The sequence below is a fragment of the Mauremys mutica genome, chromosome 7 (genome assembly GCF_020497125.1).
Source record: "Mauremys mutica isolate MM-2020 ecotype Southern chromosome 7, ASM2049712v1, whole genome shotgun sequence".
Classification (NCBI taxonomy): Eukaryota; Metazoa; Chordata; order Testudines; family Geoemydidae; genus Mauremys; species Mauremys mutica.
This window is the reverse complement of record NC_059078.1, coordinates 87,430,440-87,455,528: the sequence shown is the minus strand read 5'-3', so window position 1 is coordinate 87,455,528 and position 25,089 is coordinate 87,430,440. Positions and strand designations below refer to the sequence as shown.

The 25,089-nt window shown below is 46.4% G+C and overlaps 1 protein-coding gene across 4 annotated transcripts in view; it reads left to right on the top strand.

The window, feature by feature from the left end:
* The window catches only part of CDH23 (cadherin related 23), a 529,883-nt gene that overhangs the window by 151,533 nt on the left and 353,261 nt on the right, over positions 1–25,089 (top strand). Inside the window, exon 1 of one of the 4 annotated variants that reach the window (XM_045025448.1) lies at positions 1,200–1,329. The exons of the other annotated variants lie outside the window; for them this stretch is intronic. Coding sequence (XP_044881383.1) covers positions 1,225–1,329 — 105 coding nt within the window. The 5' untranslated portion in view covers positions 1,200–1,224. Of the gene's footprint in view, positions 1–1,199; positions 1,330–25,089 lie in introns of those variants that run through there. 4 annotated transcript variants of the gene reach the window in all.

Below are 25,089 nucleotides of genomic sequence, written 5' to 3'. Positions count from 1 at the left end.
TGTTTTCCAATGTGTATTACTTTGCATTTATTAACATTGAATTTCATCTGCCATTTTCTTCCCCAGTCATCCAGTTTTGAGAGATCCTCTTGTAGCTTTTCACAGTCTGCCTGGGACTTAACTATCTTGTAGTTTTGTATCATCTGCAAATTTTGCCACCTCACTGTTTACCCCTTTTTCCAGATCATTTATGAATATGTTGACTAGGACTGGGCCCAGTACAGACCTTTGGGGGACACCACTATTTACCTCTCTCCATTCTGAAAACTGACCATTTATTCCTACCCTTTGTTTCCTATCTTTTAACCAATCTATGAGAGGACTTTCCATCTTATCCCATGACTGCTTGCTTTGCTTAAGAGTCTTTGGTGAGGGACTTTGTCAGAGGCTTTCTGAAAATCTAAATACATTATATCCACTGGATCCCCCTTGTCCACATACCTGTTGACCCCCTCAAAGAATTCTAGTAGATAGGTGAGGCATGATTTCCCTTTACAAAAACTATGTTGACTCTTCCCCCAACAAATAATGTTCATCTACGTGTCTGACAATTTTGTTGTTTGCCTAGTACTGAAATCAGGCTTACTGGCCTGTAATTGTCAGGGTCACTTCTGAAGCCCTTTTTAAAAATTGGTGTCACATTAGCTATCCTCCAGTCATTTTGGTAGAAGGCTGATTTAAATGATAGGTTACAGACCATAGTTAGTAGCCCAGAAATTTCACATTTGAGTTCCTTCAGAACTCTTAGGTGAATACCATCTGGTCCTGGTGACTTATTACTGTTTAGTTTATCAATTTGTTACCAAACCTCCTCTTATGACACCTCAATCTGGGATATTTCCTTAGATTTGTCACCTAAAAAGAATGGCTCAGGTTTGGGAATCTCCCTCATATCCTCAACCGGGGGAAGACTGATGCAAAGAGTTCATTTAGTTTCTCCACAATGGACTTATCTTCCTTGAGTGCTCCTTTAGCATCTCAATTGTCCAGTGGCCCCACTGGTTGTTTAGCAGGTATCAGTCCTTTGTCCATCCCCTCCCACAAATCAAAATTCCTAGAGATTTTGGCTGACTGTCTCAATGTTGCTAATGGTACCAGCCTGTGTGTGTGCGCGTGCGCGCATAAGTTTATTGTGATGTCATGTGTGACAACAGCAAAGAATGTTCTTCTGCAGCATTCTTGCCTTGCGTTCAGTCTACCAACTTGCTTGGTTGACAACGGCTGATGAACCAAGGAGCTACTGAGAGACGTGTACTAACCATCTGTCAACAACTGCTTGAATCAGCTATTTCCACAGGTTTCAGAAAAGAGAATGGGTTTTTACAAAAGGTAATCCCCAGATTAATTTCCTGCTCATTGGATCACACATTATAGGTTGGTGCCTCCTTGTCCTAGGGACTAGTGGGGCTAGCGTTGCAACAGTCAGTTCTCAACGTTCCATTTTGATTTGACTGTGGGCATCTTTCAGTTCCCCATCTGCTTCGGGATTTTAAATTCCTTTGAGGCAGATTTAGATTATTTTATCTTTCTGAAGACTAGTCTGAGTCTGCTATATTCTGTTATATTTAACACATTGGATAATATATAGAGTAATGTGTATTATTAGGTTACATCTTTTGGCATAAGACTGTCTTCTCGGTCACGCTTTAGGTGCCAGACTGCCACTTAGTACCTCAACCACCCATGAGATGACACACCAAAAGAAGGGTACCTGTAATTTGACAGGTCATACTAATTTATACTAGGGCTTTGTTTACAGCACAAGAGGCTTCCACTACATCTATAACCATCGGCCTATTGATCTGTGAGAGAGAGAAGCAGAGACCAATAAATCATCTCCAAATTTCTCTGCCACTGGATTGAGCCATTCAGCTGCCAGTGCCTCTGGGCTACAGAATCTAAATATCTCTCATCCACTCCAAAGGGCATTTTGTGGGCTAAGGTTCTTTGACCTTTCCCTCCTGTTAGTATGGTGAGGAGGTAATGAGAAAACTCCTCTAAACATCAGATAGGTGGCATCATTTAGAAAACTGCCACCTTTGGCTTTGTAGCCCTGTGACTTTTGTCTGCAGCAGTTTAGCATATTAAAAAGCATCAGGCATAAGCAAGGGGGTGTGTGGTGTGAGTCTGCATACATATGTGGTTTTCAGTAAACTCCCCCCACCCCCACAAGTCTCTGCATTGTAAGCAGCAAGTCTTTCCACTATCAACTCGCTAGTCTGTATTCTAGCCTTTGCTCTATAGACCTCTTTGCAGACTTGAACCATCTAATGTATCTGTCTCATTCAAAGCAAATAAATAAGAACAAACTCCAGTATGAGACAGCACTGGAAGAAAAGAAAAACTCTAGCCTGCTTTTATAGATAGAAACATAGGCAAAGGAAGTTTCTGCAAAGCAGAGTCCTGCCTCTGCAGCCACAGTCCATCTTGTCAGTGTTGTGTCCGCTGACCGTGGTTTTGATTGTATTGCCACCACATTCCCAAATAAAATAAATGGCAATCACTTGCCATTTACAGCAGTTATTTCTGTTCTAGCAAGAGCCTCTGGGAATGAGACTTCACAAGCTTGGGGTTACCATTTTCATTTTTAATGTACTGATGCTGCTGAAGCAGCATTTTCTCTCTCTCAAATTGGGTGGAAAGGTGTGCTGCTGCCCAGAGTGGGGGCTGCAGGAAAGGGTCGTCATCACACTGCCTTACCTGGAATGTGATAGTGGTAGGAGAGGGTGGGGAGCAAAAAAGCCAAAGCCCGAGATGTAATTAAAATGATTATTTTGTTTTAATGGTAATCATGTTAGTAATTGCATCCGTTTCCCAGCCGATCCTGCCCAGGAGTCTTTGGAGACCCATACAATTCTATTGCAACGGCGACAAGGCCTGATGCTGTGAATATGAAGCAGTTGGAATGAGTGTGAACTTCTAGTTCAGACACATTAGTAATTCTCTTACATACTCCAGGCCACCTCTGATTATTTTTTTCTTTAAATAAAAAACCTTTAAATTGAAGGAGATGATAAAGCTCTGATAGGACAGAGATTCCTGCTACTTTGTAGAACTGTCAGTAATCAGTGCTGGCCGTTTCCCTCTCTTTTCTTTTTTTATCCCTGCTTGCCTCCTTCTTCTCTACCCACCCTTTTGCTTCTGTGTGGTTTTTAGAGCTGCATGAATAATTGGCAGTGAATAATTTATCTGGCAAATCTATCCTCCTCCCATTGGCCCAGCCCCCCTGCACAGGATACCTGTAAACAGATCAAGATGTCCTTAAATGTACTTAGTATGCAAAATTATCTGATGAGGTTTTTAAAACGTTCTGGATTGATCACAAACAGTGCCGTGGAATATTCACTATTCAGACTGTGTTGGTTAATTGTGATTGGTCAGAAATCACATGGTTCTGTTTCTGGGATTGGTATGCAAGCACTTCCAGCACAAATACTCCCTTATATGAATGTAAACTTTTGGTTTATCCAATTACTCCTCTTGTAACTTTGTAATTCACTTTCTGCAAACACCAATCCCAGTAACACGCAATGGCACAAATGTCCATGGGAAGTGAACACCAAAGAAGGATGCAAGCATAGCCTGAGAGAATGAGTTTAAACATTCAAAAGAATAGTCATTGGAAAATAGTTTTTGTAGAATCCACCTGCGATGTGCCCCACATAAGGCTTTATGGAATATGCTTATGAATGTATATATGACATAACTAGAATATGTTTCATGCTACATGTGATATGTAAGATATCTATGTAAAGGTTATGATCTACTGAATACATTCCTCCTATTTGTATTCATGTATCATTTTGTACTTGAAGTTAGGAATACTGGCTGTCTACTTGTTTGATAGCCTCAGTAAAGCATTTGGCCAGCAGATTAAGTGCCCAATCAAGAACCACTTAAGCTAACAATGAACTTGGAGATGCCAGTCCATATTGGAGATTTCCCAGGAATGTGGCTTGGCTGGTAAGAAACTCAGGCCTGGTCTACACTAGGACTTTAATTCGAATTTAGCAGCGTTAATTCGAATTAACCGTGCACCCGTCCACACCAGGAAGCCATTTAATTCGACCTAGAGGGCTCTTTAGTTCGAATTCGGTACTCCACCCCGACGAGGGGAGTAGCGCTAAATTCGACATGGCTAGTTCGAATTAGGCTAGGTGTGGATGGAAATCGAACTTAGTAGCTCCGGGAGCTATCCCACACTGCACCACTCTGTTGACGCTCTGGACAGCAGCCCGAGCTTGGATTCTCTGCCCAGCCACACAGGAAATGACCCGCGAAAATTTGAATTCATTTTCCTGTCTGGGCGGTTTGAATCTGACGTTCTGGTTGCACATCGGGGCGAGCTCCGCAGGACCGGCAGCAATGCAGAGCTCTCCAGCAGAGGAGTTCATGTAATCTCTGAATAGAAAGAGGGACCCGGCATAGACTGACCGGGAACTCTTCGATCTGATCGGTGTGTGGGGCGAGGAGTCTGTGCTTTCGGAGCTGCGCTCCAACGAACGGAATGCAAAGACCTACGAGAAGGTCTCCAAAGCCATGATACAGACAGAGGATATAGCCGTCATGCAACGCAGCGCCGCGTGAAAATCAAGGACCCCAGACAAGGCTACCAAAAAATCAAAGCGGCAAACGGACGCTACGGAGCCTGCCACCACTGCCCCACCAGTGACCATGGACTCTGATGATGGGACAGTGTCGACGGACAGTTCCTCGACGATGTTCACGGACGGGGAAGATGAGGAAGGGTTTGTGGAGGACGAGGCAGGCGATAGCGCTTACAACGCTGGTTTCCCCGACAGCCAGGATCTCTTCATCACCGTCACGGAGATCCCCCAACAACCCTCCCCGGCCAGGAACCCGGATCCTGAATCAGGGGTAGGAGCAGTCGGTAAGTGCTTTAACCATGTTAACTTTTATTCTTAATATAACAGGAATCTGAAGTGTGTGAAAAGGAGGTCTCTGTATATATGGTGATAGAACAGAAATCCTCCTGGGAGAACGCCACGAAGCTCTCCTGCCGTTAATCGATAAGCATCAGCAGGAGGTTCCTGGGGAGAGCTGCCTTATTGGGTGCTCCGTGATAGCACACTTTTCCGCGCGAGGCTTTCATGCGGTATTCAGGGAGCACTGCCTCCCAGAGCACGGCTGCATAGGTCCGTGGTTCGTGCTAGATTTCACGCAGCATGCGCTCTCTATCTCCTTCAGTGCCCGTCCTCATGGTGATCTCGCTCGGAGACTCCTGCATCTAAGTAGGGGAAGAAATGTTACGTTACGCCTGGTCCAAAGTATTTTTAATAAATAAACGGACAGACGGCATAGCACAGACTCAGCACGCAGCTGCGTGACGAGCGTAACGGAAAGCCAAAGAATCAAATGGACGCTCATGGAGGGAGGGGGGAACGAGGACGCAAGGTATCCCACAGTTCCTGCTGTCTCCGAAAAGCATTTGCATTCTTGGCTGATCTCCAAATGCTTCTAGGGTCAAACACAGTGTCCGCGGTGGGTCGGGGCATAGCTCGGCAATTTACGCACCCCCCCGACCCCCAGAAGTGAAAGGGAAAACAATCCTCTGTTGACTCTTTTACATGTCACCGTATCTGTACTGAATGCTGCAGATAGACGCGATGGTGCAGCACTCAACACCAACATCCTTGCTCCCCCCACGCTATGGATGGCTGATGGTACAAAACGATGGAAATCCATCCTCATCATCAGCCTATTGGCACATGGGGCAGTGCAAAAGGGCTGGTAACCATGACAACCGTACCAACTTGCTTGGGACCGGTCGGTCAAGGCCGCCTGTTGCTAATTTTTCATGGTAGATGGTGCAGTATGGCTGGTAACCGTCCTCATCATTGCAACAGGGGGCTGAGATCCATCAGCCCCCACCCTTCATTGTAAATAAAAGATTCAATTGGCCCTGGACTAGCAGAGGGATGAGTGGCTCCCTCCTCCACACCCCTTAATGTCATCTCTGGACTATCATTGCAGCTGGAGGCTTCCTTCCACTCATTTCTCACAAACGACTACCTGTGTCTTATTCATGCATTCTATATTACTTCATCACACAAGTGGGGGGACAATGGTATTGGAACCCAGGAAGGCTGGGGGAAGAACGGAATGAACAGCTGGGGTTGTTTCAGGAGCACACCCTGTGAATAGCGTTCTGCTCAAAATTTATGCAGGATTGGACAGAGAGCAGCTGTGGTCTCTGGTTGTATGATACAGTGGTTCTCTAGTACACTTGCACATAATCTAGGCAGGACTGATTCTATTTTTAGATACCCAAAAAGGAGGGATTGACTCGGGGGGTCATTACCAAATTTTGCTTTTGCGCCCCTGGCTGATCGACCAGGGGCACTTATGACAGCACCAAATGGCGCAGTGCAAAAGGACAGGTAACCATGACCATCTTATTACCGTCTTCTTACCAGTTCATGGTATGGTAGACGGTGCAGTATGCCTGGTAACCATCGCTGCTGTCATGCAAAAGCATAAGCATGCTGCTGTGTAGCGCTGCTGGTCCGCCTCTGTCAGCGGCATACAGTACACATACGGTGACATACACAAAAGGCAAAATAGGGTCCATTGTTGCCACGCTATGGCGTGTGCCAGGGCATTTCATGGAAAACGTGATCGAAATGATTGTCTGCCCTTGCTTTCCCGGAGGAAGGAATGACTGGCGACATTTACCCAGAATCCACCGCGCAAATGATTTGTGCAACAGCAGGCACAGGGGTCTCAACAAAAAATTCACAGAGACAGCCTAGACTCAGTTAATTGTTCGCAAAAAAGTATCATTGCAAGGAATTAACTAACTGTTTCCCATCTCACAGCTTCCACTGTCTCCAGACCTTCCACAGCATCCCCCTCGCAGAGGCTGGCGAAGATTAGGCGGCGAAAGAAAAAGACAAGGGACACGATTTTCGATGAATGTGTGGGCTGCTACCTAGCCGAGGCGGACCAGCAGAGGCAGTGGAGGGAGAAAGTGTCTCTGTACCAGCGCTCACACAGCAAATGGGAGGAGAGGTGGCGTGAGGAACACAAGCAGGCGAGTCAAGCAATGCTTGTACTACTGAGGGAGCAAACGGACACGCTCCGGCGACTTGTGTATGTTCTGCAGGACCGCTGCAGGACAGAGCCCCCAGCAGTATCTCTGCAACCGCCCTCCCCCGCCACAAAGTCACATACCCCCCTCACCCTAAATAACCAGGAGGATGCCCGCCCTGGGCCGTGAATACTGTCACTGCACCCCAGCAGAGTGCTCAAGTAACCAAAAGCTCTCATACCCTACGTTTGCATAAGTCCTTCCCTTCCAGACTCAAACAAGTCCCAATCCCAGTCCCATCCCATAACTGTGTACTTAAGTAATAAAAATACTTTGCTGTTAAGTACTGTTTCCGTCATGTTTCCTCACTGAAGACTGTGTTTGAATGGGGTGCGTGGGGAAGTGCGTTGCTAATTGCATAGGACAGGCACCTTTCGCAGGGTACAGACACGGGGGCCGGATCAGCAGCGGGTAACACACACAGTGCAGTCAGCAGGTACCGTGGTCGGTATGGGAGGTGGTTTCCAGGTTCTGTGTGGGCGGTGGGGATGTGACTTTTTAGCGGGGGAGGGCGGGTACAGATCTTATACAGCGGTCCTTGTTGTGGACCGCTGAGTCACGCAGCAGAGGAATCTGTATCCGTCCTCCTCCGCCACAAGGCCACATAGCCCCCCGCACACAGAATCCCAAAAAGGAGGGATGGCAGGCTCCGTTGAAACAAGCAGTCCGGCAATGCGGACCGCTGTAGGAGCAGGAGCCTGTCATTCCTTGAGTTTAGAGGCGGTCTTTACATCAGCGCACACCCTACCCACCGCAGTCTGCGTTCCAGTTTCGACCCTTTAACGAAAAGTCATGAATAAAGAAACCTCTCCTCAGTAACAGTGTGACATGTATTTTATTTTTACACGTGTCTTGGAAGTGGAGGAAACGGGGAGAACGGGGTATTTAACCGAAGAGGAGAGTCAACAGTAACTGGGTAAAGAAACAGGGGCAGGTTCAGCTTCTCTGTAAAGAAACTGAACAGTCACAGGTCACACTGCTCGCTGGTATTTGAAGAGTTCCTTGTCGCTGTCCCAGGCGCCTGTATAGGGCTTCATGAGCAAGTGCATTAGCGGGCAGGCTGGGTCACCGAGGATCACTATAGGCAAATGCACATCCACAACAGTTATTTCGTGGTACGGGAAGAAACTACCTTCCAGCAGGCGTCTGAGCAGCCCACAGTTCCTGAGAACACACGCATCAGGAACCTTGCCCGGCCATACGACGTTCATGTTGGTAAAACGTCCCCTATGGTCCCCCAGTGCTTGCAGAACCATTGAAAAGTAGCCCAATTTCTCAGCAGCTGAATGTGGAAGAGGTGGACGATAAAGTGCGAGGAGGAGAAAACGGCGAGGATCGCAGCGGGCTCCATGCTTGCAGTGCTGTGGCGTCCACGCTGTCACTGACCAGAAAAGTGCACGAACAGATTGCCCGCAGGCGCTTTCAGGGAGGGAGGGAGTGAGGGCGTGATTGACGGTTCAATGACGACAGTTACCCAAAACCACCCTCGACACATTTTTTCCCCCAGCATGCATTGGGGGGAAATCCCAGAATTCAAATGGGCAGCGGGGACTGCGGGAACTGTGGGATAGCTTCCCACAGTGCACCGCTTCGAAAGTCGACGCCGGCCCCGTGAATGTGGACTCAGAAGTTCGAATTAGTGTATTTAGTATGGATACACAAATTCGACTTCATAAGGTCGAATCCACAAATTCGAATTAAGTAGATTCGAAATAGTCCTGTAGTGTAGACAAGGCCTAAGTGTGGATGCAAATCGAACTTACTAGCTCCGGGAGCTATCCCACACTGCACCACTCTGTTGACGCTCTGGACAGCAGTCCGAGCTCGGATGCTCTGACCAGCCACACAGGAAAAGTCCCGGGAAAATTTGAATTCCTTTTCCTGTCTGGACAGTTAGAATCTCATTTCGTGGGTGGACATCGGGGCGAGCTCAGCAGCACCGGCAGCGATGCAGAGCTCTCCAGCAGAGGAGTTCATGTAATCTCTGAATAGAAAGAGGGACCCAGCATAGACTGACCGGGAACTCTTGGATCTGATCGGAGTGAGGGGCGAGGAGTCTGTGCTTTCGGAGCTGCGCTCCAAAAAACGGAATGCAAAGACCTACGAGAAGGTCTCCAAAGCCATGAGAGACAGAGGATACAGCCGGGATACAAGGCAGCGCCGCATGAAAATCAAGGACCCCAGACAAGGCTACCAAAAAATCAAAGCGGCAAACGGACGCTACGGAGCCTGCCACCACTGCCCCACCAGTGACCATGGACTCTGACGATGGGACAGTGTTGATGGCCAGTTCCTCGGCGATGTTCGCGGACGGGGAAGATGAGGAAGGGTTTGTGGAGGACGAGGCAGGCGACAGCGCTTACAACGCTGGTTTCCCCGACAGCCAGGATCTCTTCATCACCGTCATGGAGATCCCCTACCAACCCTCCCGGCCAGGAACCCGGATCCTGAATCAGGGGTAGGAGCAGTCGGTAAGTGCTTTAACCATGTTAACTTTTATTCTTAATATAACAGGAATCTGAAGTATGTGAAAAGGAGGTCTCTCTATATATGGGGATAGAACAGAAATCCACCTGGGAGATCTCCACGAAGCCCTCCTGGAGGTAATCGAAAAGCCTCCGCAGGAGGTTCCTGGGGAGAGCTGCCTTATTGGGTGCTCCGTGGCAGCACACTTTTCCGCGCGAGGCTTTCATAAGGTACTCAGGGAGCATTGCCTCCCCGAGCACGGCTGCGTAGGTCCCTGGTTTGTGCTGGCTTTCACGCAGCATGCGCTCTCTATCTCCTTCAGTGGCCGTCCTCAGGGTGATCTCGCTCGGAGACTCCTGCATCTAATTAGGGGAATTACTGTAATGTTACGCCTGGTCCAAAGTATTTTTAAAAAATCTCCGGACAGACGGCATAGCAGAGACTCAGCACGCTGCTGTGTGACGAGCGTAACGGAAAGCCAAAGAATCAAATGGACGCTCATGGAGGGAGGGGGGACTGAGGACGCAAGGTATCCCACAGTTCCTGCTGTCTCCGAAAAGGATTTGCATTCTTGGCTGAGCTCCAAATGCTTCTAGGGTCAAAAACAGTGTCCGCGGTGGGTCAGGGCATAGCTCGGCAATTTACGCAGCCCCCCAACCACCCCCAGAAGTGAAAGGGAAAACAATCCTCTCTTGACTCTTTTACATGTCACCCTATCTTTACTGAATGCTGCAGATAGACGCGATGGTGCAGCACTCAACACCAACATCCTTGCTCCCCCCACGCTATGGATGGCTGATGGTACAATACGACTGGTATCCGTCGTCATCATCAGCCTATTGGCACATGGGGCAGTGCAAAAGGACTGGTAACCATGCGTACTAGCATCAGTGAGGTCGATCAAGGGCGCCTGGCCCTAATTTTTGCTGGTAGATGGTGCAGTATGGCTGGTAACCGTCCTCATCATAGCAACAGGGGGCTGAGCTTCATCAGCCCCCACCCTTCATGTGTAAAGAAAAGATTCAATTGCCCCTGGACTAGCAGCAGGATGCTGGGCTCCTCTCCTCCACAGTCCTTAATGTCCTATCTGGACTATCATAGCAACTGGAGGCTGCCTTCCACTCATTTCTCACTAACAAGGCACTGTGTCTTATTCCTGCATTCTTTATTACTTCATCACACAAGTGGGGGGGACAATGCTATGGTAGCCCAGGAAGGCTGGGGAAGAATGGAATGAACAGGTGGGGTTGTTGCAGGAGCACCCCCTGTGAATAGCATTCAGCTCATACTCTATGCAGGATCTGACACAGAGCAGCTGTGCTCTCTGGTTCTCTGATACAGTGGTTCTCTAGTACACTTGCCCATATTCTAGGCAGGACTGATTCTATTTTTACATACCAAAAAGGAGGGATTGACTCAGGGAGTCATTCCCAATTTTGGCTTTTGCGCCCCTGGCTAAGAGCAGCCAGGGGCACTTATGACAGCAGCAAATGTTGCAGTGCAAAAGGACTGGTAACCATGCCCATCTTAATACCAATTTATGGTATGGTAGATGGTACAGTATGGCTGGTAACCATCTCTGCTATCATGCAAAAGCAAAAGCATGCTGCTGTGTAGCGCTGCTGGACCGCCTCTGTCAGCGGCATCTAGTACACATACGGTGACAGGCACAAAAGGCAAAATAGGCTCCATGGTTTCCACGCTGTGGCGTCTGCCAGGGCAATCCAGGGAAAACGGGCTTGAAATGATTGTCTCATAGCCTAATTTTTGAGAAGTCCTTTCCTTCCCGCCTCACCCAAGCCCCCATCCCAGTTTCATCCCCTAACTGTCTAGTTGATAATAAAAAATAGTTTTCTGTTAATTACTTTTTCCGTCATGTTCTTTTAGAGGAGACTGTGTTTGAAGGGGGGGCAGGGGGTTGGTAATTTGACAGGACAATCACCTTTACCAGGGTACAGACATGGGGGCAGGATCAGCAGCAGGTCACACACACACTGCAGTCAGTACGCACCCTGGTCGGTATGGGAGGTGGTTTGCAGGTTCTGTGTGGGTGGGGGGGTACGTGACTTTGTAGCGGGGGAGGGAGGTTACAGATCTCATGCAACGGTCCCTGTCCTGGACCACAGAGCCACGCAGCAGAGGAATCTGTATCCGTCCTCCCCTGCCAAAAGGCCACATAGCCCATGCACACAGAGTCCCAAAAAGGAGGGATGGCAGGCTCCGTTGAAACATCCAGTCCGGCACTGCAGACCGCTCTGGGAGCAGGAGTCTGTCATTCCTCGAGTTTACAGGCGGTCTTTACATCACCGCACACCCTACCCAGCACAGTCCGTGTCCCAGTTTCAACCCTGTAACGCAAAGTCATCAATAAAGAAACCTTTGTAAAGTTACAGTGGAACATGTATTTTATTTTTATACGTGTGTTGGAAGTTGGGGAAGCGGGGTGAGCGGGGTATGTAACTGCAGATGCTAGTCAACAGTAACTTGGTAAAGAAACAGGGGCAGGTTCAGCTTCTCTGTAAAGAAACTGAACAGTCACAGGTCACGCTGCTCGCTGCTCGCTGGTACTTGAAGAGTTCCTTGTCGCTGTGCAAGGCGCCTGCACAGAGCTTCACGAGCCAGGGCATTAGCGGGTAGGCTGGGTCCCCGACGATCACTATAGGCATCTGCACATCCCCAAGACTTATTTTGTGGTCCGGGAAGAAACTACCTTCCTGCAGGCGTCTAAACAGACCAGAGTTCCTGAAAACAAGCACGTCATGAACTTTGCCTGGCCACCCGACGTTGATGTTGCTAAAACGTCCCCCATGGTCCACCAGTGCTCGCAGCACCATTGAAAAGTAGCCCTATTTCTCAGCAGCTGACTGTGGAAGAGGTGGACGATAAGGTGCGAGGAGTTGACAACGGCCATAACTGCAGCGGGATCCGTGCTCAAAGTGCTGTGGCGCCCGCGCTGTCACTGAGCAGAAAAGTGCACGAACAGATTGCCCGCAGGCGCTTTCAGGGAGGGAGGGCGTGATTGACGGTTCAATGATGACAGTTACCCAAAACCACCCTCGACACATTTTTTCCCCCAGCAGGCATTGGGGGCTCTACCCAGCATTCCAATGGGCAGCGGGGAGTGCGGGAACTGTGGGATAGCTTCCCACAGTGCACCGCTTCCAAAGTCGACGCTGGCCCCGTTACTGTGGACTCACACAGTCGAATTAGTGTATTTAGTGTGGATACACAAATTCGACTTCATAAGGTCGATTCCACAAATTCGAATTAAGTAGATTCGAAATAATCTTGTAGTGTAGATGTACCCTATGTCACGCATGGACATGTGACTTGCCCATATGACTCCAAAACTCCATCTTGGAGCTGGACTTCGCATAGGAGAGAGGAGGGGGTCTCCACCCCCAAGAGACAGTCCACATAAACCCCTAGGAGACTCCTCCATTTGGTTTTCAGCTGGCTAAAGAGGGAGCCTCTCCACCCCCAAGGATACTTGAAAGAAACTGGAACAAAGAACAGTAACTACAGGGGGAGTGAGTGATTGCTGGACCCAGGCTAGCAGGAGACTAGTCTGTAAAAGGAAACTTACTGGAACTGGTGAGGTTATATCTGTATTCAGTTTTCTTAGACATAGACTTGCGGGTTCTATTTTATTTTACTTGGTAATTCACTTTGTTCTGTCTGGTACTACTTGGAGCCACTTAAATCCTACTTTCTGTATTTAATAAAATCATTTTTACTTATTAATTAACCCAGAATATGTATTAATACCTGGGAGGGGGGCAAACAGCTGTGCATATCTATCAGTGTTATAGAGGGCGAACAATTTGAGTTTACCCTGTATACGCTTTATACAGGGTAAAATGGATTTATTTGGGGTTTAGACCCCATTGGGAGTTGGACATGCAGAAATCTAGAGAGATCAGCCAATAGCTCTTGTTCCTTGTGATGGGGTGTTCACCCCACACCAACCCTGAAGGGGTTAGGGTGGTTCACGAAGGGCCAATTAACCTTACAGGCTGCACCTATGAGGGGTGGGGAGATGTCAGGCTTGATTGATAAAGTTAATTGATGATGAAGCCAGATGGGCAAGGGCTGGCTAAGCTTGTATAAAGCCAGGAAGTTTGCAGCAGAAAGGGGCTGTTGGGAGAGGAGAGAGTCTGCAGTCACTCTCTTGATACGGACAGAAGGCTAGGAATAAACCCAAGGGGGAGCAAAATTATTGAAATCCAAGCTCTGTGGGAAGGGTTTTCTCAGAGGAGTTTCAGGGAAGAAAGCCTGTGGAAGGCAGAGTAGGAAAAAGCAGCAAGGTTTGAGACTGTTTAGACCTTGGTTGCTTCTGATCAGGTCCCTTGACTAGAACCCAAAGTAGCGAGTGCGCCTGTGTTCCTTGACCAGCCACTGAGAAAGTGGCACAGAGCAGGAAATGCCAAGGGGGACTGCTTGGAATGGTATGCAGACACTTGGTCCGGAGGGGCTTTGATACCCCAGAAGGGAAAACGATATATTGACTAGGCTGGAAGGCTGAGTCAAAAACAGAAAGCACCCCGAGTCCTGGAGAGTGAGAGGGCCGTGGGGCAAGCAAGCATTGGAAGGAGGTGCTAGACCGGATAAGGGCTGAAATATTTGTGAGCTGCCAGTACTGTGGTGCTTGCTCATTGAAGCTATTTGTACTGCTGTGTGGGAACTTTAAGAGTGCAGTCAGCAGAGCTTCCCTGTTGGGCCAGAGATGAAGGTAATAGAACATCCTCTAGGAAGATGCTGGAGCCCATTAGACCTCCCCATCCCCAGTGCACACTCTAGATATGAGTGTCTTACATGGACCTTAAGGGTAACAGTTTGTGCTGCCCCATACACCACACCTAGAGTCCCCGGGCTTGAGTGCTGAACTCTTATGCTAGTTTTATGCTGGTGAAACATGAACAATTCCAGTGTGCTTACTCTGGAATAAAGCCCACATAGTGAAGTGAAGAGTAACACTCTCAATTTGGGTTCAAACTGCTGTCAGTGGAGAGTCCTTCAACCTAACTACTGCTCCCTTCCAACTCACAGATTTAATTTCTAAAATTTTCCTGACAGTCTGGTAAGCATAATAACCTCTGCTTTGTAGTTCATATTCATGGCTGACTCCTTTTTTGATGTTGGCTGACTCCCCTGACACTGCTGTTTTTTGACACTCTAGGTGATTGCCCACGCCATCCAGAGACTGGCCTTAAAGCTCTGTTAGGCAGAGTGAGCCTAAAGGAGGCATTGTCTTTAGATTATTTACAATGAGCACCTACAGTGTTAGGGGAATAGTTTACTATATCTCAGGTGTGTGGACTGTATGTGAGAGAGCAAACTGGGAGCTGTGTGCACACGGTGTCAGGACAAGGAGTTTATTTAGATTTTAGTGCCCTCAAACCCTCTAGAAAATGCTATTGGTTTGTAAAGTGTCTGTTAGTTAGTCTTAGTTTTGTGATTGCTCCACTTGGGCTACAGCCCATGGAAAGGATCTCTGCTTATACTTTGTGAAAGGAGGTGGAGAGCAGAAAATATGGCTACAAGTATATCGCACTGTACTGACATGCTTTGGGTGTGCGGGTGGCAAGAAGTTCACAGCTGAGTACACTTGCTGGGCATGCATGTGTGTGAGACAGACAGACAATGTAATTACATGTCCTGGTCCAGCATTATTGTTTTGATAAAATATTTCCACATCTTTCCTAAAGCTCCCTGACCCATTCAGACTTTTGTGCTTCCCCACTTGGAAACCTTCCTCGAGCAGTGCTGCTTCAGTCTGACCAGTTCTGGAAACCAATGGAAGTAACCCGCTCTTGGTTGCCTGGAATGCACGTAGGAAGACGGGACCGTGATGGATTCCACTTGTGCTCACAGGAACTCTACATTGTGACATGTCCCCATTTCACAGAAGTGTAACAATCCCCTGCAGCAAGTGAATGTTAGACATTTCCAGCGCCATGTCCCATCCATTCAGAATGTGTGTGAACTTTAGACATATCATGGGGGCTTAGATTTATTTGAGTATTTTGTTTACATCATTGCAGGCCTTGGCGCTTTTTTTATTCTATACTATATACTGCTGCTGTATTGTTTTTAATTTGTATTTATTTTTGCTTGGGTTAAATTCCAGCCCCTATTAGCTCTGACAGGTTAATTTGTGGGCAAAACAAGAAGATAGATCTACATCTTTTCTCTCAGATACTTGAAGAGCTGGTCACAATGGGCTCACTTTGTGGGGGGCGGGGTTTGGGCACCAAGCTCCTTCCTAGCTGGTGGAATGGTAATAATTTTCTTTGATTTCTTAGCAACCTTTAATTACTTCCCAACTTTGTACAGCAAACAAGTGGCAGTGTGAGGCATGCAGTGAGAAGGATGTGCTTTCCTTTAGTTATCTTAAATGGAAACATAATGTCCATCTGTAAAAAACCCATCTCTCAGCTAGATAAGGTCTTTGAGAAGGTTTAATTTGATCTGTAATCTCTAGGTAGAATATAATATCCCAGAAAAAGCGACATTCATAGCTCCCCTCACCCTGCCAGCTTGTGTGTGATCCATGGAGACCGGTCAATTTCTGACTGCTCTAATTGTTTGAACATTAAAATGTGTCTTTACATCAGAAAAATTGTAAACATCAGAGTTCTGCTAGTAGAGGCAAGGCAAGGTCTCTTTCATAGGTTGTTGAGAGACTGTGCTATTGACCACATCCTATCCCCACTTCTCCAGCTCTCACATGCGCACACACACAGACACTGAAAAAAAGAGCAAACAGAAACCAGCAAGTGTAAATAGGGAGCACGGAACCTGAATAATGCAGAAATCAGCAGGCTGAGTTTACTCTGACGTACCTCTAGGGTGACCAGATGTTCCAATTTTATAGGGACAGTCCCAATATTTGGGGTTTTGTCTTATATAGGTGCCTATTACCCCCCCATCCTCTGTCCTGATTTTTCACAGTTGCTGTCTTGTCCCCCTACGTACCTCCCGATTTGGGAAAGGTGTTATGCAGTGTGTGCTGGCTGAAATGGTGATATTTGGCCGTGGAGTTGAATTTTAAATATATGCAAATATCCATTTTCACAATAAACAAATTTCACTGTTAGCATAAGCAAAGAGAAGTTCATGAGGTGCTTTGGGTTTGCTGACCTCAGGTTGATGGAGGTTCTCCAAGATGAAAGGCTATTGTTCTGGGACCAGATCCTAGCTTTGGCCTTCAATTTCTCCTCCCATGGCAGATGAACATAAGTAAAAGGGGTTACACAGGTGTAAACAAATGCAGAATTTGGCCCAAAAGATTCTGCACCATTCTTGTCAGACATATGTGCACACAATCAGTTTGCAATAGGATCCAAATGTCAAAAACTTTGAAGTGGGTAAGTAGTTTATTAAAAATGTGGTGAATTGTGCCACACAGAGAAAAGAATAAATGGGGGAGTTTTAGTGATGGGGATGGATACTGGAGGGCAGAAGGATCTTTCACAAGATTCAGAGGTTATCAAATATCCCTGCTCCATCACTTGAATCCTGATGTCTGTATAAGAAGCTCTGGCAAGGTAGAGTGCCTGGTAAGCCTGAGAATTTCCAGCCCCTTGTCTCTCTTGGTGGTACATGCTCTAATAAATCATAGCAAAAACTTCAAAACCTTTCTGGAAACTTACTCCTCCCTGAATGAGCTATTTCCTCAAAATCAGAGGGTAAAAATTCTCCACCTCTGGGAGTCCTGCCATTTGTCCCAGTTCACTGGCATATACAAGATCCTGACTCTTTAAAACATGTGCCCAAGAAGCGAAATGAGAAATGCAACAGAAACTACTGGGGCGGAAAACTCCAAATGGCGTGGAAGTAATGTCTAAAGTGCGCTGGAGATTACAGTCATTTCCACGAGACAACGCTTTGACTGTGTGGGGAGGGATACTGCAGCAAAAGAGGAGGGAAAACAACCTAAAAATTAAAAATAATCATTCCATTTCAACCAAACAGGTTCCCCTGGGGTGGACGAAGTAGGACAGAGAAAGGTAGAAAGGGGAGAAAATGGCAGATGTGGATGTCAAGGAGAGGAGTATGTGGGGCAGCAGATAATTCTATGCATCTGCAGTGAAGCTGTCACCTCGAGAAAATAAGATTCCTAGAGCCAAAGGAATCATTTCAGGGCAGAATAAGAAAAACTATACCCAGAAGAATTCTTCCAACAATGCACACCTGAAAGAGAGAGGGGAAAGGTGAGAGCTGAACCTGGATAAGCAGGCAGTCATCCATGTAGCATTAGCATAGTGAGGATAAACACACTTCCCAAGCCCCTCATCCCCAGTACATATATACTCCATATTAATCATTGTACATAAAGCTAGCCCCAATTCCTCCCTCTGATTGGCTTCCAAAGCTGTGACAATGTCGTCTTCTCCACATAATCTTCTTGAGACACTGCTCATGACGCTGAACACTTTTTTGTGTTTGGGGGGGTTGCAGTAAGCAAGGGGGCGGGGGGAAAGTAGTAGGAAGTTAACAAACACTAAAAGTCAGCCAAAGTATAGCTCCTTTCAGTTCCCAGGAAAAACAATGCCTGTCTTTTCAAGACCCACCTGAATTCATGGCAAACCTGTGAGCTTGGCATTACCACTTATTTCTAGCAATGGTGGCTTCTCACCAGCCCTCAGCCCAATTGGAAGCAAAGCATTCTTGTTAAGACCTCAGTTTTGGAGCCTGGTGATAGCCTGTGCTATTGACACTTTCCATGAGTGAATACAGGCTAGTTCAAGCCCATGATGTTGCAGACCACACAGCACCAAGGAGGACTTCTTTAGTCTAGAAGTGACTAAGTAATGGAGAAGTGCTGTTGGCTATTAGTTTTGGTTTTATATTTTTGCTGTGCACAGTTTATAAAATGCTCCTAGTAGCTTGAAAAATGAAATATCTTTTGCTACCAGTTGTCCTTTTTTTCTAATCAGTAAACATTGATTCCTTGCACTGAAGTTTCTAATGGAATAGAAATGACATGGTTCCTCTTTGTTTACTTCTCTTTTTGTGTATTGGCATCAGCATTTATGTCCGTAGGTGTGTGGCTCCCTCTGGAAATAGGTTTGCTTGTTAATGGTTTGTTGCAAATCAGGCAGTAGGGGGAACTCGCATGGAGTAACTACATGTTGTGGAACATCAAAGAACGTTACCAAAAAAATAATAATTATCTTTTGCCAGTTATATGATTTATTCTAACAGAAACAGATACTTTGGGGATATCTTTTCAGGCTTGGAGCCTAGATTGGTTGCACACAATATGCATGTGCATACACTCTGACACAGGACTCTGTGAATTAAACAGTCACTTGGGTATGGAGATTGGTACCTGGTCTGTGTACATGCAGATATATGGTTGTCATGGGTCTGTATTTTTCAGGCATAACTTAGGTACCAAGTTTTGAACATTTAACCTTTGAATGTAAAGGACACTTGAAACCTATTATTAGTTAGATCAAATTTGGGACCAAATTGCTTTGAGTGCCCATTAGGCATGCTTTACAGAAGATCCACCGCCACCTCTGAAATATGCACCCATCTCCTTTTAAAGATTTGCGTTGTGGTGATCTTCCTTGGGCAAGAGGAGCAAGATGACTCCTTTTCATCAACATCCCACCTACAAGGGGAAGGAGATTTATTTCAGCACAGCAGCAGGTGATCCCCATCGTTTCCAGGGTGAAGTATGATTGTGTGGCGCTCCCATTTGGCTGGCTAAAAAGATGGAGATCTGACCTGAAAACCAAACCTTGAACTAGATTTGCTTGGGCCTGCCACTCTTTAACACATTTTTACTTAAACTATTGATTTTGTTTTTAAACACTCCACCTTCTGCTACTCGTCCCTTCAATATTCCCAGTATCTAGAGTTCTGCCCCTTTAATTATGAATTCTGTGCACATATGTACAGTGCCTTCCATCTTAGGATATCAAAGCTCTTTACAAGTATTAATGAGTTGAGTTTCACAACAGTCTTTTGAGGTGGGTACATATTATCCCCATTATATAGATAGGGAAGTTGAGACACAGTGAAGTTAAGGCCAAAAACTTCTAAGGGACCTATAATTTCAGGGTGCCATAATTCTTAGGTACCTGCCTTGAGACACTTTCCTCACTTTCAGTGGGGCTAAGCCCTCACAACTTAAATTGACATTAACCAGAGTTGTGGTGAAAATCAGGCTGTGGATCTTTCTGGTTGAGCACCTAAAATTAGAAGTCACATTTGAAAATGTTTGACCTTTAGCCTTGGAGATGCCGGTCTTGTATGTCCATGTCTCACAAATGTGAAACTGTCCTCAATGATCGTGTTCACAAATGCCCTCTCACAAATTTCACAGTCACCAGGGAACACGATTGGTTGTTACCTATTGCTGCACGTGAAGACTCATTTCTGTCCTTCATTTACTGCCCAGTTCAATCCTGCCTTGTTTACGTCTCATTTGGCTGAATAATTTGCTGCCTGCACGTAAGGATGAGTAGTCCTGTAATGATATTCAGTGTCACATGAATACTGGACCAAATCTCAAACAGAACCTGGACTTAGAAGCAGAAAACATTTTTTAGACTGGGTTCTTTAGATTTCACCTGCCTAGTCTCATCTTATCCGTTCTACACCCCCAGCCCAGTTCTTGCAGCCTCCTCTAGTTTGTGATTCCCTATGCCTCAGCTAGCTCACCATGGACTTCTTGGCCTGGTTCACTTTTACATCCATCCCAACTCATCTGTTCTTCCTATTTATAACTAATTTAAATAAAAATGACAATGTCAGTTAGTGCCCAGACCAAACCAAAGTGACTGTTCAACCTTTACCTAAGCTGGGTTGGATTTAAGTTCAGGTATTTTGTTTCCTACAAGAAGGCCTGTTTTCATGTCACCCCATCCGTGGCTTCAAGAAAATTTGACGCTGAGCAGCAGTGCACACACCTCTTTGATCATCCCCAGTGCTGTGGTGCTGATCTCAGACCCATCCGTTTTCTGAGCAACAGAACTGGGCAAATGTGCAGTAAATGAGCTTTGTAAATATGCTTTTTCAGTTCTCTTTTTTCCCTGTCTCTTTGCTCCTGCTGTGTCTCTGCCACTCTGCCTTGCTTTCCAAATGTCAGACTCTCTCTTCTTATTTTTCAGCTCCAATGGTTCCCATTCTATTGGCTCAGTCACCAGCACCAGCCCTCTCCCCCTTTTGGCTTTTTGATCTTAGTGTAATAATATACAATGGGCTTTAAAGGTAGCCTCTCACCAAAAAAAAAAAATCTGGACAAATGGCTATAAGCGAGAGAGACTCAAGAAACCAACAAAATGCACCTGCACATAAGCTTTGTGTTTTAATACAATCCAAATAACTGCAGACAGGATTAATCTGTCCTGGTGACATGGGCAGAAGACGAGAGAAGAGGAGCTGTGCCTCTAGTTTATTGCCATTGAAACATCCATTATGCCGTGTTGAGGTGATGATGGGTTTTTGGCTCTAACTTGCAAAATCAGATCACAGAATGATATTTGGTCCTTTCTGTGTCAGGTGCTTCTGTTCCTTCCTCTCAGATTGCATTGAGCAGCACTTCATGGTCTGTAGATTGAAGGCTCTGCCTCTGGAGGTGGAACAGAAGCAGAGGGATTGTAGTGTGTGGGAACTCTGTAGGACCTACTGCAAGGATAGTATAAAATGCTGTTGTAAATCAAACTGTAAGGGAAGCAAGGGAGCTAGGGAAGAGAAGCAGAGGTGTAATTAAGTTGGCCACCTTCTGTTCAGTCAGTGTATGAGTGATTTTTGCCACCTGTACATACTTGCATGCAAACTCCATATTGATAGTGCTCGAGCCTAGACTTACTATGTCTAGCTTAAGCCAGTGTTACCATGACCACTAAACTGACTCTCAGATTTAGGAAGAGAATAAGGGTTGGTAATGTATTCTGTTAAACGTATCAGATTAGTGACTCCAGTTCCTGTTTCTGCCAGAGTAGACAATATGCTAGTAGAAAACACTTGTGTCTTTCTGTTAGGGATGGGTCCAGGATGAAACCCCAGGATCCAAACCCCTCTGAACTTTGGAACAGTGTGGCTCCAGAGCAGAAGTTTGCAGCTTGGGCCTATCTCTGCTTCATACTATGGCTTGGAATAAGTGAACAAACTGAATGGCTAACAAAAATTCTGATCTGTGTAATTGTGAGATCCAAGCCCAACATGGGGCAGGAACTACTGAGCCAACACATAAAATAACTATTGTATATGCTAAAGACACATGGCCAGATGTGCAGTTATAGAGTCTCATTTGCTCTCATGTCTCCCTGGAGTGAATGTTACCCACCCTGAGAACTGCATGCCAGTCCTTATTTCTGAAGATTGGTCAAGGGAGAGCGAGAATATTAAAGCATAAAGCTGTTCCAGTGCAGTGGCTAGTTTATAGTCCGTGAAGTGTCTGCCCCAGTTTGCAGTTGGCTGGGAGGCTGGGAGGACAGGTGGTTATTCTTTTGCTATGTGTATTTTATGCATTTGATGAGGGTGATTTTGTGAAAAAGGCTGCTACCCCAATTAATGAATTCCCAAGGCAATAGGAGATCAAGGAAATTGCTGCAGCTGCATCTCAGAACATCAGAAACGCTGCAGTTTATGCGGGGTCTTAGTGGCCCCATACCATTTAGAAATGTATTATGATGGCTCAGGGCCAGATTGTGTCTGCATGCAGGGGGATGGGGGGAGGTGAGAAAGAGGAAGCAGAAGGAACCTGCCCTCCTCCTTTGTGCCCCTGCACAGACTCCATCTCAGTCCTTGACAGTTGGAGGTTAGTGTCGATAGCACTGCAAGCTGCCTCACAGAGAGTCCCAGCTCTCAGTGCGAGGGACTGGAGTTGGCCCCGTCTTTGGGGAGTATATACTGCAGTCTTTAGCAGGAGATCCCTCAGCCTCTGGAGATGCAGAGCCTGCCTTCAGTGCAATGCCTCTAGGATCTCCTTGGGCTGTGCCTTACTGGCTTGACTTCAGTAGGCTCTGAATCAGGCCCTAAAAGCACAATCTATCTCTAACTGCCCTGCAAATTCTACATGTTTCAACCAGCTTGCATCCCTATGGCTTGTCACACTGGGCACAAATCCTTGTCATGTACTGTTCCTTACGCAGGCTTGTATTTTCATAAGGACACTTGAAGCTGCCGGTAGGGGGTTAGCATTCATTTAGAAGATGGCAGATCCATTTCCTAGTCATGCTCTACTTTTCTGAAGCTTTGCCAAGGAGTGAAGGGTCCATGGTGTGTTGGGTTTCCTGACCAACCCCTTCTGCCAAGGTCTGCACAGTAGAGCATGAGTGGCCATGTCCTGCTGGAGGGAACATTCTTGAAACATCCCAGCTGGGGATATAAATCTCTCTGGGATATATGTCCTGTTCGGTGTCAGACACGTTACCAATATAGTGGGGATAGTGCTTCCTCCTGGCCCCAATCACATGACTTTAACACGTGTTTCTAGAACCTGGTTCTCCCTAGATGGGGTTGGAGTCAGGTGGAGGAGCAAAGGCTGGACTGTAAGTGAAATGATTGCATTCTGGGCACCCCATGGGGAAAGACAACCAGGGGGTGGAGGGGAAGAGAAGGGGGAAACTGAGGCAAGTTGGGTAGAAGAGAGGGCAAGCAAATATCTCAAGGCCAGGGAGCAGGCTTGGCAAGCAGCGAGGTCTATTAGTCACGTCCATTCTGCACGTTTGCGCTTCAGGCTGGGCTGCGGCAGACATGCTTTTTTTGTTTTTGGTTAAAAAGCCTCATCGGAGCGTTATGGAATTGGAATGTGAAGGGTAATTGAGCTGAAAGTCATTCTCTTCCTGCAGTCGGCGCGATAGGAGTGATTGAAGCTCCCTCAAACGCCAGCCTGGGAATCCTGATGGAAGAGCGCGTGGCAGCTGGAGAAGAGGGGGAAGGGAGGAGTAGGAGCTAGGGAGAGGGAAGCACAGTTCTCTCCTGTATAGTGACTGTCTCCAGTTCATAACTGCAGAATGCTGCCCAGGGTCTTATTTTTCAGTCTTTCCTGTCCCCCGAGGTCATGCTGAGTCCCTGTACCTCAAGCTTTTAGTTGAACAAGAGATGATATTTAAGGGAACAGAATTTGGGAGAAGCTGGATTAGTGACAAATGAAAGTTTTGTGTGTAATAAGCACACAAAGGTAAATAGACTCTCTGGACCGTAATCTCCATTTCTGCAGCCACAAGCTTCACAACACTCTCTGAATTAGTCCCTTCTCCTCTCACTGCATCTTCCTTTGTTCTCTTTTTGGTGATGGTGTCATTGGTTCATGATTAAACCCTTCTGTTGTACCCTGTCACCATTTCCAGAGCCCCCCCCCCCCTTTGACATCCTAGTGCTGGTCACACATCCCTTAGGCCACGTACATTCTGTGAAAGGCTGCATAATATTGACTAGATCAGCCAGATGCATTATATTTTAAATGATTGGAAGGGCTGGAAAAAAATGGACTCTGACTGGCTAGGATAGGTGCTGTTATTGGGTATAACTGGTTGAGAATGAATGTGGTAGTCTCCTTGCCTGCCTTTAATGCAGGTGAGTAACACGCTGCAACAAATGAGGTTGCACAGCTACCTGCACTACGTCAGAGGAGGGGGTTAGCAGAAAATTCCTGTCCTCCAAGCCCACCCACTGACATGCAAACGCTTGGTATGATTGTGCACCTTGCCAGGTGTTATTGATTGCAAAACAGGCTGAGTTAAATGTGTCTCATTAATATTTGTGTTGGTCCCTTCCCTAAACTCTGATGTGTGGAGAAGATGCTTCTTATCTCTCTCTTGCAGGTTTTCTTTCTAGAGGATTCCACTTGTTGGTGACAAACCCGGTCTTTGTAACAGTTGGGCCACTTTCCCTGATTTCAGAAGGAAGAGTGAGCTTGAGAAGCTGACACAAAATCACAGAAATTCAGTTGAAAGGCCGTTAAGGCTATTTTAAAAAAGCAGTGTTCAATAATGTGCAGCTGAAATATCGATTGCCTTGCTCAGTGAGATTAATAAGTCTATCAAAATAGACAATTTGCATGTGCAGTTAACTTGGAGTAAACTTTTGAATCATCATCTTCTTAGCATATGCACAGTGTGCCTCAGGTGTCACGTGATCAGGATCCATTATCCAATGTAGTCTTCTGGTTGGATCATTAGCTTGCCCGGGCCAGGTACTGATGTGGAGTGCAACATGAATGCTGATCCAGGCCTGCCAACTTTTGAATGTAGGTGCATGAGCTGGATAGTGGGATAGCTGATTACTCAGTCACTATCTTTGGGTCTGGCTTTTTAGACCTGCAGACAGTATTAAGGGACAGTATTAAGGATTTTGAAACCCTATGGTCATCCATTTTCTATCTTTTCTTGTGCCATGGCCAGGCCACTGTCACTTCCAGTCTCCAAAATATCCCTTTGGTTTGTTCTCATTCATTTTTGTTCTCCTACTGTATCTATCTGCAGGAGGCTCAGCTGACCTTTTTACATACTTCGAAGGCCGCTGGCTAGCTCCCATTCTATCTTTCT